The 15,000-nt window shown below is 39.8% G+C and overlaps 1 protein-coding gene across 8 annotated transcripts in view; it reads right to left on the bottom strand.

The window, feature by feature from the left end:
* The window catches only part of EBF3 (EBF transcription factor 3), a 443,966-nt gene that overhangs the window by 43,845 nt on the left and 385,121 nt on the right, over positions 1-15,000 (bottom strand). For all 8 annotated transcript variants that reach the window (XM_033943611.1, XM_033943614.1, XM_033943616.1 and 5 more), the window contains one exon: positions 12,468-12,556. In XM_033943611.1, coding sequence (XP_033799502.1) covers positions 12,468-12,556 — 89 coding nt within the window. The remainder of the gene's footprint in view (positions 1-12,467; positions 12,557-15,000) is intronic.

Below are 15,000 nucleotides of genomic sequence, written 5' to 3'. Positions count from 1 at the left end.
AACCATATTCAATAAAGATTTCTCTCACACATGCATGAACAAGCAAACATCCCTGTTATTGTTTCCAGGCTGTTCTACACCCTTCCTCACCTTCCCAGGTAAGTTGTTTATACCCTCTCACCTTGCAGCCTTTGATTCCTCCAAGGGCTAACACACTAGACCATCCTCTTCAACTCTAGCTGGGTAATTCTATAAATGGCACCTGCATTAGGCACTGTTAGGTTCCCTAATTGACATCACCTAGCAATGCATAAGTTTGAGATCTGCGCACAACTTTTATTTTTTAATTGGCTTAATTAGTATGGTAAGTGGCAATGTCACTTTGGCACCAAACTCTTAGGACACCTCTGTTAAGAAAGCTTCATTGGCTCCCAATCCATTTTAGGATCCAGTTTAAATGTGCCTGCATCATTTTTAAGCTTCTTTATGGAATATTTGGCCCTTTGGTCCCTTTATACTAGAATACCCTTAGATCTTGCCATTTGAGGAATACACAGAGATATAAACTACTGTTCCCTTCCTTCAAAGGAAGTCAATCTTTCGCTTATAAACTGGTAGAAATGTGGAATGGGCTTCCTGACTGTCAGAATGATAGGTCAGTTACAACACTTTCGTAAAGGCCTAAAAACTTTATTATGTACACAATACTTAAACAATTTACCTAAAGATTCAACAAATTGATTGCTCTACAACACTTATTTTCTCTTATGCTCTTGTTTGGTTGTTTATTTTGCTGGTCTTTAATTACTTGTAAATTGAGTCGAGCTCCGCTGGGAGATGACCCGATATATAAATCGAAGACTAGATTAGATTAGACACCTAGTGACACCTATGTAAAGGTGCCTTCCCACACCTAAGGATGCCTTCTGACTAGAAGATGACCTGTATGCAGTATAAGGGAATAAGCCCTGAAACAGCCTTCCGGTGAAACATGATGTCATGTAGGGAGTTCCCTTTTGAAGCATCTAATTAAGATGAATGTATTTAATTGATTCTATTTATGAATGACTAAGGAATAGTTTCAGATGAGATGTTTGGTTTGTACCGAAGTCCACCAAACTAATTATATTGGCAGTGTCCATACCGGGTTCCGTGGATGGTGTCACTGACATGTGAAAATATTATTCCTGCTTGACCTTGGAGAACTTCAGCTAATCTCTTTATTTGAGAAAACAAATACATTGCAGGTTTTGACTTGCCCATTGCACTGAATACCACCATGATGAATAAGCTACATCTTAATATTGAATTTAAACCTGTTTCTACTATCATCTTCCTTGATTTTAGTGTGGCCTTTTATTTTTTAACTCCATTCCTTTTGAATGAGCTTCCCCTTTCATTATGGGCTGAATTATCTTTTAAGAAATGTAAGTCTGCCCTAAAGACACTTTTATTTCAAATGGCATTAAGAAGCCAAGAGTGGATTCAGCAATTTAAATCTGGTCATCTGCCTGAACTAAAATATGATTTCTTTCTGTTTCCTCCTCTGTTTTGTTTAGTTTGACTGTGCTTGTAGTCCTATTACAAACTCTTTATCTTATTTTCGATTTGGTTTTATAGATTTGTGAACCACTTTCACCTGTGCCCTGAAAAGGCTATATTCGTATTATCAAAATAAACATAGGCATCTTCTTTACATCAGCTCTAATAAGTGGGTAGTGGAGATAATGTTCTTTTCTGGTTTTCCAGATACTGGACCAGTTGTACAAAAGAAGTCTGTTTGGGGACTTCTTGCTTGAAAACCCATATGCTTCCTCTGGGGGTCAATAATGGCAATATTTTGACTTGGATTCTAGTTAATCTTTTTTTTTAGCTGTGCTTGCTACTGCTATACAAAGCCTTTGCATAAATTATGCTTTTTGTGCAGACAACAGTTATTTCATTTATATCACCAATCAGAATTCCCTTGATCTCTCCCCGTTGATTAAAAGCTTAAGAAGATCATACTATGGCTTTCTCAATATGGGATTGTCTTAAACGCTTCTAAATGCATGGCCTTCTTGATAGCTTCCACTTCCTGCCATCTCATATAAGAACATAAGCTTTGGCAGATGAGGTTCAATGTGGATAAGTGTAAAGTGATGCATGTCGTTAACAAAAATCTCATGCACGAATACAGGATGTCCGGGCGGTACTTGGTGAGACCTCCCAGGAAAGGGACTTGGGAGTTCTAATCAACAAGTCCATGAAGCCATCTGCACAATGTGCTGTGGCGGCGAAAAGGGTGAACAGAATGCTAGGAATGATCAAGAAGGGGATCACGAACAGATTGGAGAAGGTTATCATGCCGCTGTACCAGGCCATGGTGCGCCCTCACCTGGCTTCCAGCACTGGTCGCCGTACATGAAGAAGGACAAGGTACTTCTCGAAAGGGTCCAGAGAAGAACGACTGAAATGGTTAAGGGGCTGGAGGAGAAACTGGGACTCTTCTCCCTTGAAAAGAAGAGATTGAGAGGGGACATGATCGAAACATTCAAGATACTGAAGGGAATAGACTTAGTAGATAAAGACAGGTTGTTCACCCTCTCCAAGGAAGGGAGAACGAGAGGGCACTCACTAAAGTTGAAAGGGGATAGATTCCATACAAACGTAAGGAATTTCTTCTTCACACAGAGAGTGGTAGAAAACTGGAACGCTCTTCCGGAGTCTGTCGTAAGGGAAAACACTCTCCAGGGATTCAAGACAAAGTTGGACAAGTTCCTGCTTACCTGGAAAGTACGCAGGTGAGGCTGGGCTCATTTAGAGCACTGGTCTTTGACCTAGGGGCCGCCGCGTGAGCGGACTGCTGGGCACGATGGACCACTGGTCTGACCCAGCAGTGGCAATTCTTATGTTCTTATGTTTTTATGACACACTGGGACTGACCGAAGGTCCATCAAGTCCATTATCCTGTTTCCAAGTACCTGACAAGATCCTAAAAGAGTAAAGCAGATTTTATGATTCTTATCCTAAATAAGAAGTGAATTTTCCCAAGTCTATCTTAATAATAACTTATGGACTTTTATTTTAAGAAATTATCTATACCAGGCCTTTAATGGAAGAAGTAACTAACTTGCAAGACACATCAATTGCACATACTATAGCAGGACATGTTTATCCACTCCTACCCAAGCACCATTCAGATCTCATATGCAACTTCTTTAAATTAGTCACCTCATTTTCTTACGCCATCTTTGCTTATACCCTTTATTTAATAAAATGTTTTACCATATATTATATTGACATTGCAATGTAGCATGCTATACCATACTTTTATTGTAATTTGAATATTTTTACTGCTGTAATTGTCTGTTGCTTATGTTTGACTTATTCTTGCTGTATTCCAAGAATTGTTTTCCTTCAAAATGGTGGTAAATAAATCCTAATAAATAAATCAATAAATCAATAAATAAAGAAACCTTTTCTGAACCCTGCTAAGCTAACTGCTTTTACCACATTCTCTGGCAATGAATTCCAGAGTTTAATCACTCTTTGAGTGAAAAAATATTTTCTCCAGTTTGTTTTAAATTGCCTGCCCCTAGTCGTAGAGTACATATGCAATTCATGTCTGCCCGTTCAATTCCACTCACTATTTAATATACCTCTATCATATCTCTCTTCAGACGTGAATTCTCTAAACTGAAGAATTCTAGCTGCTTTAGCCTTTTATCATAGGGAAGTCAACCCATCCCTTTTATCATTTTCATTTTCATTCACCTTCTCTGTACCCTTTCTAATTCTGCTATATCTTTTTAGAGATGCAGTGACCAAATTTACACACAGTATTCAAGGTGTGGACGCACCATAGAGTGATATAAAGGACTAACATTCTCATTTTTGTTTTCTATTCCTTTTCTAATAATTCCTAACATTATATTTGCTTTCTTTGCTGTTGCTGCACACTGAGCAGAGGGTTTCAACATATCATCAACAATGACACCTATATCTTTTTCTTTTTATCCTTCAATAAAGAGTTGTCCCATTCTTCTCTATAACTGTATATGTTTTGAGATTTAACATAGATTATCATCTCACCTATGAATCCCAAAGCTGTTCTATTCTGAAATCATTGTATGTTGCACTCAGCCATATATGTTCCATAAAAGCTTACTTCACTTTAAATTCAAAGACCCTTGGCTTTTGTTTACTACTTAGTAGACTTCACTACAAACACTCCAAATAAAGATCAGACTTATCCATGCATTCATTTTCTCAGTGGTCAGTTACGGATGCGAAAGCTGGACACTACGAAAACAAGACAGAAAGAAGATTGACTCATTTGAGTTTGGGTGCTGGAGAAGGATTTTAGGCATGTTATGGACTGCCAGAAGAACTAACAAATCTATTCTGGAAGAGATCAAACCGGCTTTGTCACTCGAAGCCCAAATGATGAAGTTATGACTGTCTTGTTTTGGTCACACCATCAGAAGAGAGAGTTCACTGGAGAAGGACATCATGATTTGGAAGATCGAAGGAACCAGGCAGTGACCTGCAATCAGATGGCTGGACATGTTGAAAACAACCATAAGGATAAAGCTGGAGGATCTTTCCAGACTTGCACAAAACCATTTTCTTTTTAGATCCGCAATTCATCAAGTTGCTAGGACTTCAGCACAAGTCAATGGCACCTAACAACAAACTTCACTACTGTAAGTCTTCATACCATGGCTTTCCTCAGTACTCAATATCAGTGGTTCCAAACTCTGTCCTGGAGAACCACCAGCCAGTTGCACTTTTGGGATAACCCTAATGAATATGCATGAGAGAGATTTGAATATAATGGAAGTGACAGGCATGCAAATCTGCTCCATCCATATTCATTAGGGCTATCCTGAAAACCTGACTGACTGGTGGTCCTCCAGGACAGGGTTGGGAACCACTGCTCTATATGTTCCATATAACTTATTCAGCATGATATGGGACATCTTTTCACTAAAACAAAAAAATTTGCTCATATATCCCTGACTCCTTGGGTTTTGGCCAGATACTAGTGATCTGGATTGGCCACCGTGAGAACAGGATGCTGGGCTTGATGGACCATTGGTCTGACCCAATAAGGCTATTCTTATGTTCTCTTCAAGAGCTTCATTCTTTTCCTATCAACCGCTCACTTTTCTGCTCTTTGCTTCCAGCCGGGCTCTGGAAACCCGACTGGAAGCAAAGAGCAGAAAAGTGAGCACGGTACCTGTGGCCGTCGGCTTCAGTGAGCAGAGATCCCCGATGCCCGGACACAGCGCTGCAGGTCAGAACATTTGCTCGACGCTTCCGAACTCCTGAGGCAGGCCATTTTGGCCGAAACATGTACATGTTGAGTCATTGAATCACTGTTTTGAAGAAATAAAGGATTTTTATGAAATATATCTGAGTTCACCAGTCTTCTTTGGACATCTCCATTCTTTGGTGTATGATCTTACATTGGGTGCCATTTCCAGAATCTGATCCTATGAGTCCAATATTCAAAGGGGTTTAATCTGTCCAGTTAAACTTGCAGAGCTGGATAACCACTGATATTGAATATTGGCTAGTCAAAGCGCCTGAGCTAGCCAGACATTGGTTTGAATATTGGCCAGTATTCAGCTAACTTTTGGGCGACCGCACATACCTGGATATTCAATGCCAAAAGCTGGATATAGTGTTGAATATCCAGGCTCAGTTCAGCCCATGAAGTGTGTAGATTAAAAATTGCTGACTGCTGCTGGCTCATTATTGATCCCTAAATAGGTAGCTTGCTGGATATTTCACACAGGCATCATAAAATTATATCCTAATGAGGTAATTCCATAAAGAGGGTGCCATCATTTAAGCACCAAAAATACAAATAAATGATCAGAAAGCTGGCTTCCTGATAGAGGTGGTGAAGTTGAAGACTTTATATGAAATCAAGAAAACTGGGGACAAACACATTTGATCTGGAAGGTTATGTATGACCAAACTGGATAGGCCATATGGTCTTTATCTGCCTTCATTTTCTCTGTTTCTATATGTGTGTATGTGTGCAAATACTTAAAGAACAAGATAGCCCTTTATACACAGTCAAGACCTCTGAGGTCAATACCTGTACCCTCTTCAAAAGAAACTGGACAATTTGATACCTCAATAATCTCTAATGAAAATCTTGTGTTCACTCAAAGTTCAATAGGAATATAAAAAAACAATGAGAACAAACGTACAATGTAATCTTATTACTCAGACCTCACACACCCAGGGCATTACTCAAAATTTCTTTTGTGTCCTTACTGGGGTGGTGCATTCATCATTGGTCTGCCATGATTGATATCTTGAGCTACTTCATAAATCTTAAGCTGTATAAAAAACAGTTGTGCGCATAGTATATGTAAGAAGAAGCACTTAACTCAAGCCCAACGGTTACCCAAATGTTTCACCATTAGGTTTCCTCAGGGGCCTTGCCGCTTCCTTAATAAAAATTCTTCATACCGCACCACAAAAGCCTTCGCATCAAGAATGCATATAATTTGTTTAATGGAAACCAAGCTGGCAAGCAGTAGAAAGATGCTTCGGCAAAGTTTCCATTAAACAAATTATATGCATTCTTGAAGGCTGTTGTGGTGTGGTAGGAAGAATTTTGTTAAGGAATCGGCACAGCCCCTGAGGAAACCTAATGTTGAAACGGTTGGGTAACCGTCGGGCTTGAGTTAAGTGCTTCTTCTTACATATACTATGCGCACAACTGTTTTTGATACAGCCTAAGATTTATGAAGTAGCTCAAGATATCATTCATGGCAGACTCATAATGAATGCACCACCCCAGTAAGGGCATGAAAGAAATTTTGAGTAATGCCCTGGGTGTGTGAGGTATGAATAATAAGATTATATATATATATATATATTTTTTTTTCATTTATTGATGAGAAATTTGGTAGGAATGTCCAATGTCCTAATTTAGTTGGGAATGATTTGGGTTCATTGGAACTCAACCCATTTCCTTGTTTCCCCTTAAAACTTAGTTGTTATAAGCAATATGTTTCCCCTTTTAGTGGGTTTGTAAAGGATTGTTTTTTGTATTATTCTGTTGTATTGAAAACTTGTATGGAAACCTTTTTTTCCTTGATATTTTTATGATATTGTAAATGTATTAAATCCAAATTTAAAAAAAAAAAGATTATATTTTACATGCTTGCTCTCATTGTATTTTATATTACAATTTGATACCTGCCAGCAAACCTTTTTTCAGGAGTGGTCCACACGCTCTGGAATTTACTCCCAGAGAGGCTATGTCTAACTCCAGAATACCTCTACTTCAGGAAGCAGGAGAAAGCCTGGCTCTTCACCCAAACTTTTAATACATAGGGTGATTAACTATACACTCATTCTGCAACAGGACTAGCTTGCCACACATATTAACTAAATCTGTTAACTGATACTTTGTTTAACTGTATAAGCAACTTGCCTTGAGTTTATCTTCCCATCTGTTTATCCCAAAGCACTCTGTACTACCCATATTGTCCCCATCTAATATCTGTATTTGACCTCTTGGCTATAGGATAAGCTGTATTATAGAAACGTATTTGCGTCATATCTATATTATTTGAATGTCCTGATTTGTGCTCATTCTGACTGATGCTTCATAAGTATTATATCTCCCTTTTAGCATGTATTATATCTAATCTAATTAGGATTTCTTAAATGCACTTATCCAGTACAGGTTTAAAGCGATTTACAAGATAAGAAGCCCATGCAGTCTCAAGGGGAAAAGGCTACATCACATCGTAGAGCAGGGGTATCAAACTCAATCACATAAGAGGCCGAAATCTAAAACATAGGCTAAGCTGCGGAACAAATGTTTTATTAAGATACTTAGGGGTCATTTTATTAAGGTATGCTAACCGATTTAGCGTGCGCTAAAAATTAGCACACGCTAAATGCACATCTTAACAAAAGGACCCCTTAGTCTTAGTAGAAGTATAGGGTTACAACCTCTCCAACCCCACGCCGGCTCTGTGATGTAAACAAAATAAATAAAAAAGACTTTTCCTCTCTCTTTTAGGTCCTAGTTCACGCTTGCTAATCTCCAACTATATAAATTCCACTCAATCTGTAGCATCTTTCTAATCATTGTAAACCGCATAGAACTTCACGGTCCTGCAGTATATAAACTGTAATTATTATTAACACAAGCTCTGGCAGGAAACACATTTCAAATCTGACATATTGTAATCACAAAACAGAAAATAAAATTATTTTTTTTAACCTTTTGTTGTCTGGTCATTATTCAAATTATGTTGGTCCTAGGCTCTGGTTGTCTTCTGATAACTTGCTTGCCAGGGTCTCCTGCCCATTTGTCGTTTCCTTCTTTTTCCGTGCTAACCAGCCATCTTCCATCTCTGTCCTCCCCTTCCATCCCTTTCCTCCTCCTGAGGTCTGGCATCTTTGCTTTTTGTTTCAACTCCATTCCCAGATCCAGCATCTCTCCTTTTCTCAACTACTCTTTCAACCAGCATCTTTCCCTCCTTCCCCACCACCCTAGGGTCTACCATCTCTCCCTTTCTCTTCCTAACTACCCTCCTATCCAGTATCTCAATCCCCCCTCCACACCATCCCTTGTGTCCAACTTCTCTCCCTTTCTGTTCCCTCCCTCCATCACATTGTCCACCATCTCTCTCCCTCTCCTTTGTTTTTAGACCCATTATTTTTCCTCTCCCCCCCACCCTCAATCTGGCATATGCATGTCTCTTTAAACCCCCTCTTTCCCTCCCTCCATGTACTTCTACAACAGTTACCAGGGCCTGCCCCCACCTCCGAATGCCTGCATGTTTTCCCCTTTTTTTCTCATCCTCTGGCTTCCTGGTCTCACCTTCAAAGCAGCCTGCAGAGGATCGCCGGTTGGCTGTAGTGATCCTAGCAGGCTGCCATCGGCCTCCGTGGCCTCACCCCTCTTATGACGGACGGGACCATGGCAGAGGGAACTGCTGTTGGAGGCTACGGCAGTCTGCTAGGATCGCTACAGCCGACCGGTGATCCTCTGCAGGCTGCTTTGAAGGTGAGACCGGGAAGCCAGGAGAGAGATAGTAGACAATGAGATGGAAGGAGGGAAGGAACAGGGTATTTTCTCGTGGGCCAAATTTAATTACCCTGTGGGCCAAATTTGGCCCGTGGGCCTGAGTTTGACACCCCTGTTGTAGAGGAAGGTTACACTGTTACATAAAGGGAAATAAAGTTACAACACATTGTAGAGGAAGGTTTTATTGTAGTCTATTAATTTTAACTCTACCTCATTCATTGTATTTATGTTTGTATTTGATCTTTTTACTACTGTTATGCTGTTAATAAAATTGTAAGTTTTATGTTGAATTATACCGCCTTGGGTGCAATTAAATAAATCTCAATAAATAAATAAGCACGTAGATGCCAATATTCTGGTTAGATGGCACCTAAATTACATTACATTGCATTTATTGACTTTTATTCGACCTTAACCTTTCAGTTCTAGGCGACATGGCAAATGAGGTTCAACGTGAATAAGTGTAAGGTGATGCATGTCGGTAACAAAAATCTTATACATGAATTCAGGATGTCTGGGGCAGTACTTGGAGTACTTGGAGAGACCCCCCAAGAAAGAGACTTGAGAGTACTGGCTGACAAGTCGATAAAGCCATCCGTACAATGTGCGGCGGCAGCGAAAAGGGCAAACAGAATGCTAGGAATGATTAAGAAGGGGATCACGAACAGATAGGAGAAGGTTATCATGCCGCTGTACTGGGCCATGGTATGCCCTCACCTGGAATACTGCATCCAGCACTGGTCACTGTACATGAAGAAGGACACGGTACTACTCGAAAGGGTCCAGAGAAGAGCGACTAAAATGGTAAAGGAGCTGGAGGAGTTTACGTACAGTGAGAGATTAGAGAAACTGGGCCTCTTCTCCCTTGAAAAGAGGAGACTGAGAGGGTACATGATAGAAACATTCAAGATACTGAAGGGAATAGACTTAGTAGATAAAGACAGGTTGTTCACCCTATCCAAGGTAGGGAGAACGAGAGGGCACTCTCTAAAGTTAAAAGGGGACAGATTCCGTACAAACATAAGGAAGTTCTTCTTCACCCAGAGGGTGGTGGAGAATTGGAACATACTTCTGAAGGCTGTTATAGGGGAAAACACCCTCCAGGGATTCAAGACAAAGTTAGACAAGTTCCTTTGACCTGGGGGCTGCTGTGGGAGCGGACTGCTGGGCTTGATGGACCACTGGTCTGACCCAGCAGCGGCAATTCTTATGTGCTTATGGACATTTCCAGGGAATTACATTTCAAAATTTATTATTAGACAAACATTGGATTAGCATTGCAAAACATATTTCCTAAATAACATGTTTTATTTCTTTCTGGAATATTCTACTGTATAATCCGATATGGCACCTAAGATTCTGATGACATCTGATGCTATATAATTTAAAGCTAGGCGCAAACATTTACTCCAGTTCTATAGCTGGTATAAGTGGTTATGCCTAAATTGAACACATATATTTACACTGCTATGTTAGTATTCTATAAAGGAAAGGTGGTACCAATTTTATAGAATAGGCTCCAGATAAATATGCATTTGTGGCACATAAAAAGGCATCCTCTTTATGGAATAGATTTTTTTTTTTTTCTAATTTACTTTATTCATCTTTAGTCTGTCTAAAACCTAAGCAGATTACAATACGCATACATAGTTTAAAATTATATATATAAATTAAAACACAACACATACACAGTTAGGTAACCCATTTAACATAAAATCAATGCTTTCAAAAGTTTTGGTTCAATGCTTTTGGTTCCCTTATCAAAAGCTTGTAAAATGTGATAAGGTCCTCAATGTTTCTAAACAAAGAACTTCAATGCATATACATAAATGTACAGGCAACTTGTTCCATAACATGGGATTTGCAATAGAATAAGTAGCCTCTTTTCTATCAGTTTATGTCATTTTTTGTAAGGCAGGGCTTCCCAAAGGGGTTCTGGGAACCCCAGAGCTAGTTGGGTTTTCAGGATGTCCTCAATGTTGCCGATGGAGGCCAGAGCCTTATTAAAATTTGTCTGTATCTGTTTTAAATCAATTTTTGGTATGTCTCCAGGTTACCTTGTTTCCCATTTCTCCTTGTTTCCCATTCCAAAAAGCCTACACATAGAGTTCATCTATTTGCATATCTTATCATATAATCTTGTTGTTTTAAGAGATTTCTTGATAGAATTCTCTCATTTCAGGAAGCCATAATGAATGACTAGTTCGGTAAAATTATGCCAGGTGTCTTATCTTATTATTCTTTTAGACAATCAGATTCGTAACCTAAGTTTTCTATTGTTTTTATTAATTATAATCATGTATCTTTTATGACTTGTATATATTTGCTGATGTCCAGCTTTCCCTTGTTGTAAACCGCCTAGAACTGCTAAGCTCTGGTGGTATATAAGAATAAAGTTATTATTATTATTTATGGTTTTATTTGTATCCCGCTTTATACAGATTGGGTTCCAAAAACACATACATAATAAAATGCACATTAAAAATGCATAACCATACAAATACAACCTCATCTAAATAACCCAGACACATAATAATTATTATGTGTCAAAAGACAAATCATCCTATCCTCTTATAGAATACTCACTCCAATGCCACTGTTACCTACCACCTACCTCTTTATATCTATTGTAAATTCAAGTCCAAAAAATACAATTTCTTTTCCCTTAGCACTCATATTTAATCTGACAAAACAAATGATGTTTTAACAAATGTTTAAATGCGATCAAACTCCCTTGCTGACATATGTAGCCCGGGAGTTTATTCCATTCTGCTGGACCTACATGTTAAAAGGTCGCAACCCTCATGGTTTGCATCCTCAACTCTTTTCTTGACGGTATAACTCAGTCTCCATTGGGAGCGAAGCCTGATATTCGATTGCCTCTGACATATATTGTGGTGACAATTTATGTATTGCTAAATAAGTTATCAGCATAAGAAACTGACTAGCGACTCATCATAGTCTGTTATTGAGAAAGATATGGGGGAAGCCACTGTTTGACCTGGATCGGTAGCATGACATATTGCTACTCCTTGGGTTTTGGCCAGGTACTAGGGAACTGGATTGGCCACCGTGAGAACGGGCTACTGGGTTTGATGGACCATTGGTCTGACACAGTAAGGCTATTCTTATGCTCTTATATACTGAAAGTCAGAATGGCTGCACAGTACCCAGGACAAGCTTGGGAAGTCAAAGTGATGGCCCTAAGCAGGTTCATTGTTGAGATAGCTAGGCCAGATGAATTGAGAGGGATTATAAAATAAGGGGAAACAGTTAGGTAGCTACAAATAAAGAGTTATGCTTCTGGATTCTAGGATTGGCTCCAGTTGAGCAAGAGATCCAAAAGAAGTAGGAGGAAACTGCTAGGCACAAAAATTATGGTGTAAGCTTAATAATTATCATTTTTATACAAAAAAAAGCCTTAAATAAAACTGATAGGCACAGTTATAAGATTTTGCATGCTACTGACCTTTGGTAACCTTTCTGGATCACCTGGATGTCGAGGAATAACTTTTTGCAACCTCTGGAACCCATAATCTATAGTTGGTTCATTAAGGGCTGGAAAAATAAAGTTGGATGGTTTGTCAGTTGAAATTTTAGTGGTGTTTTAAATAGTTATAGATTAGCATTAACATGAAGTAAACTTTAATGAATCCTCCCTGAGTTACTTTCTAGTCAAGATTCTGATTACTTCTGTTTTATCTAACAAATAAAGGTAAATAAACAAATTGTAGGTGATGGGGCAATTCTGTAACTTGGCATCTCGAAGTAAGTACCAGAATGGGATGCACTGAGCACCAAGTATATAACCCTATCTGGGCAGGCCTAAGCCTTCATAGAATATTAGTACAAAGCCTCTTGGACACACCAGCCTTTATGTGAGACTTCTTATACCAGGTCGATTACTGCCATAAGTTGATGTCTGGGTGCACTATGGAATGCATGCAACTGATAGTATTCTATAAGTTGCATGTTCCACTTGGTGATATACCCATAGTCTAAGTTTCTAAGTTTATTTGTCTTTTGATATACCATTTATCAAAGAATACCTAAGCGGTTTACAATGTAGAGATAAATAAAAAAGGAGATAACACACCAAGTAATGGTATTGTAAATAAAATTTAAGAAGGGGGATACTTGAACAGAAGGGAGGAAGTAGGGGAGGGGGAAGTTGAATAACTACATTGTGATAGAAAATAAAACAAAAGGGAAGGGAAGAAGGGAGGGGAGAGTACCATGCTCCACTTACATGCCACTTTATAGAAAACTGTATAGCAGTGGCATACCTAGCATATGTGACACCAGGGGCCCATCATTTTTTTACTCCCTCCCCCCGACCCCCCACCCTCCCGTCTGTATGATAAACATGATTTTTTAGTAACAATCCACACGTCACACAAAAGTATATCTAGGAAAAGGCAGCATCTTATATACTGCAGTGAGCAGTACAACATCAATACACCCATTGTAAAACTAAACAAGCTGGACTAGTACAGATCAATCCTGCACAGTCAATCCTAACAGAAAACCATGTCTTTCAAACACACAGAACGTAGAAAACACTTTTGCCTAGTATGGAATATGTAATCACAAACTAACCCCTCCCCCTTTTACAAAACTTTAGTGAGGTTTTTACACGGTGGTAACAGCTCAGATGCTAAAAAACACTCTACAGTTTTGTATAAGGGGAGATAAAATAGAAATACAATCTCATCTAAATAACCTACCAAGAAGCTGGACTCTGCATACAATGCAACACCACAGAAACAGCGGTGCATGTCTCCTAAAGCAAAAAAATAAATAAATAGAAAATATTTTTCTACATTTGTCTTCTCTGGTTTCTGCTTTCCTCATCTTCTTGTCACTCTCTTCCTTTCATTCACTGTCTACCCTCTCTCTGCCCCTTCTATATGGCATATTCTCTCCTTCTATGCTCCTTCCAGAAACTGTATGCCTCCCCCTTCCATATCATTGGTCTGGCATCCATCTTTTCCCCTTCCCTCCTCCAATGGTCTGGCATGTCTCTCCTCTCCTTCCCTTCCCTCTCCCACACCCCCTGGTCTAGCATTTCACTCGCTCCTCTCCCTTCCCCCCACTTCCATCAGCATCTGCCCCTTTCTTTCCCTCCAACATAATTCCACCAAGTATCCTTCCCCCTTATGTCTCTCTCCCCTTTCCCTGCACACCAATTCCATCAGCATCTGCCCCCTTTCTCTCCCTCCATCACCCTTCCATACCACCCTGGCCTCTTTCTCTCCCTCCACCACCCTTCTATGCTCTTTTCTCTCTTCCTCCAAACCAATGCAGTGAAGCAAGGTCCCGCAATGACTGCAGCTGCCAGCTTTGCTCAGGAAGAAGTAAGTGATGTCAGAGGGGGTGGACCAGCATATGCAGGGAATTGTGGCAAGGTCCACCCCCTCCGACGTCACTTACTTCTTCTGGAGCAGAGCCGGCAGATGCAGTCATCATGGGACTTTTCTCCTTGCACTTCTGCGTGGTTGCCGACTCTGCTCTGGAATAAGTACGTCGGAGTGGATGGACTGGCAGCCACGTTGAGGTGCAGGTCCCATTGTAGAGTAGTGCGGGAGGTTCTGGATCCGACCGGCTGTGCACCCTCTAGGGCGTGCACCTGGGGCGGTCCACCCCCCCTTGCCTCGCCTTTGGTACGCCACTGCTGTATAGTGCACTTGAGTACATAAATGTCAATTAAGGCAGCTCAAGCAACCAACTTCCTAAATTCTGAGTGCTATTTTGCTACTGTAGCTGAAAAGAGAGTTATTTTACTTCATTAAGTGTTAAATTGCAGAAACAAAATTCTATGTTTTGACAATGTTTCAGATCATTGATTGAACCATATTCACATCATTCTTTTCTTGGTTGGGCTGAGAATTTTCGGCACCCCCTTGTATATGCACAAGATGTGCATAACTGCATGGGCCCAGTTATATAATTTCCCTCGATACATTTTTAGAAGGACTAAACTAACACATTTATGACTAGCC

Source organism: Geotrypetes seraphini, chromosome 4 (assembly GCF_902459505.1).
Source record: "Geotrypetes seraphini chromosome 4, aGeoSer1.1, whole genome shotgun sequence".
NCBI lineage: Eukaryota > Metazoa > Chordata > Amphibia > Gymnophiona > Dermophiidae > Geotrypetes > Geotrypetes seraphini.
The sequence above is the reverse complement of the archived record's forward strand: the minus strand, read 5'-3'. Positions and strand labels throughout refer to the sequence as shown.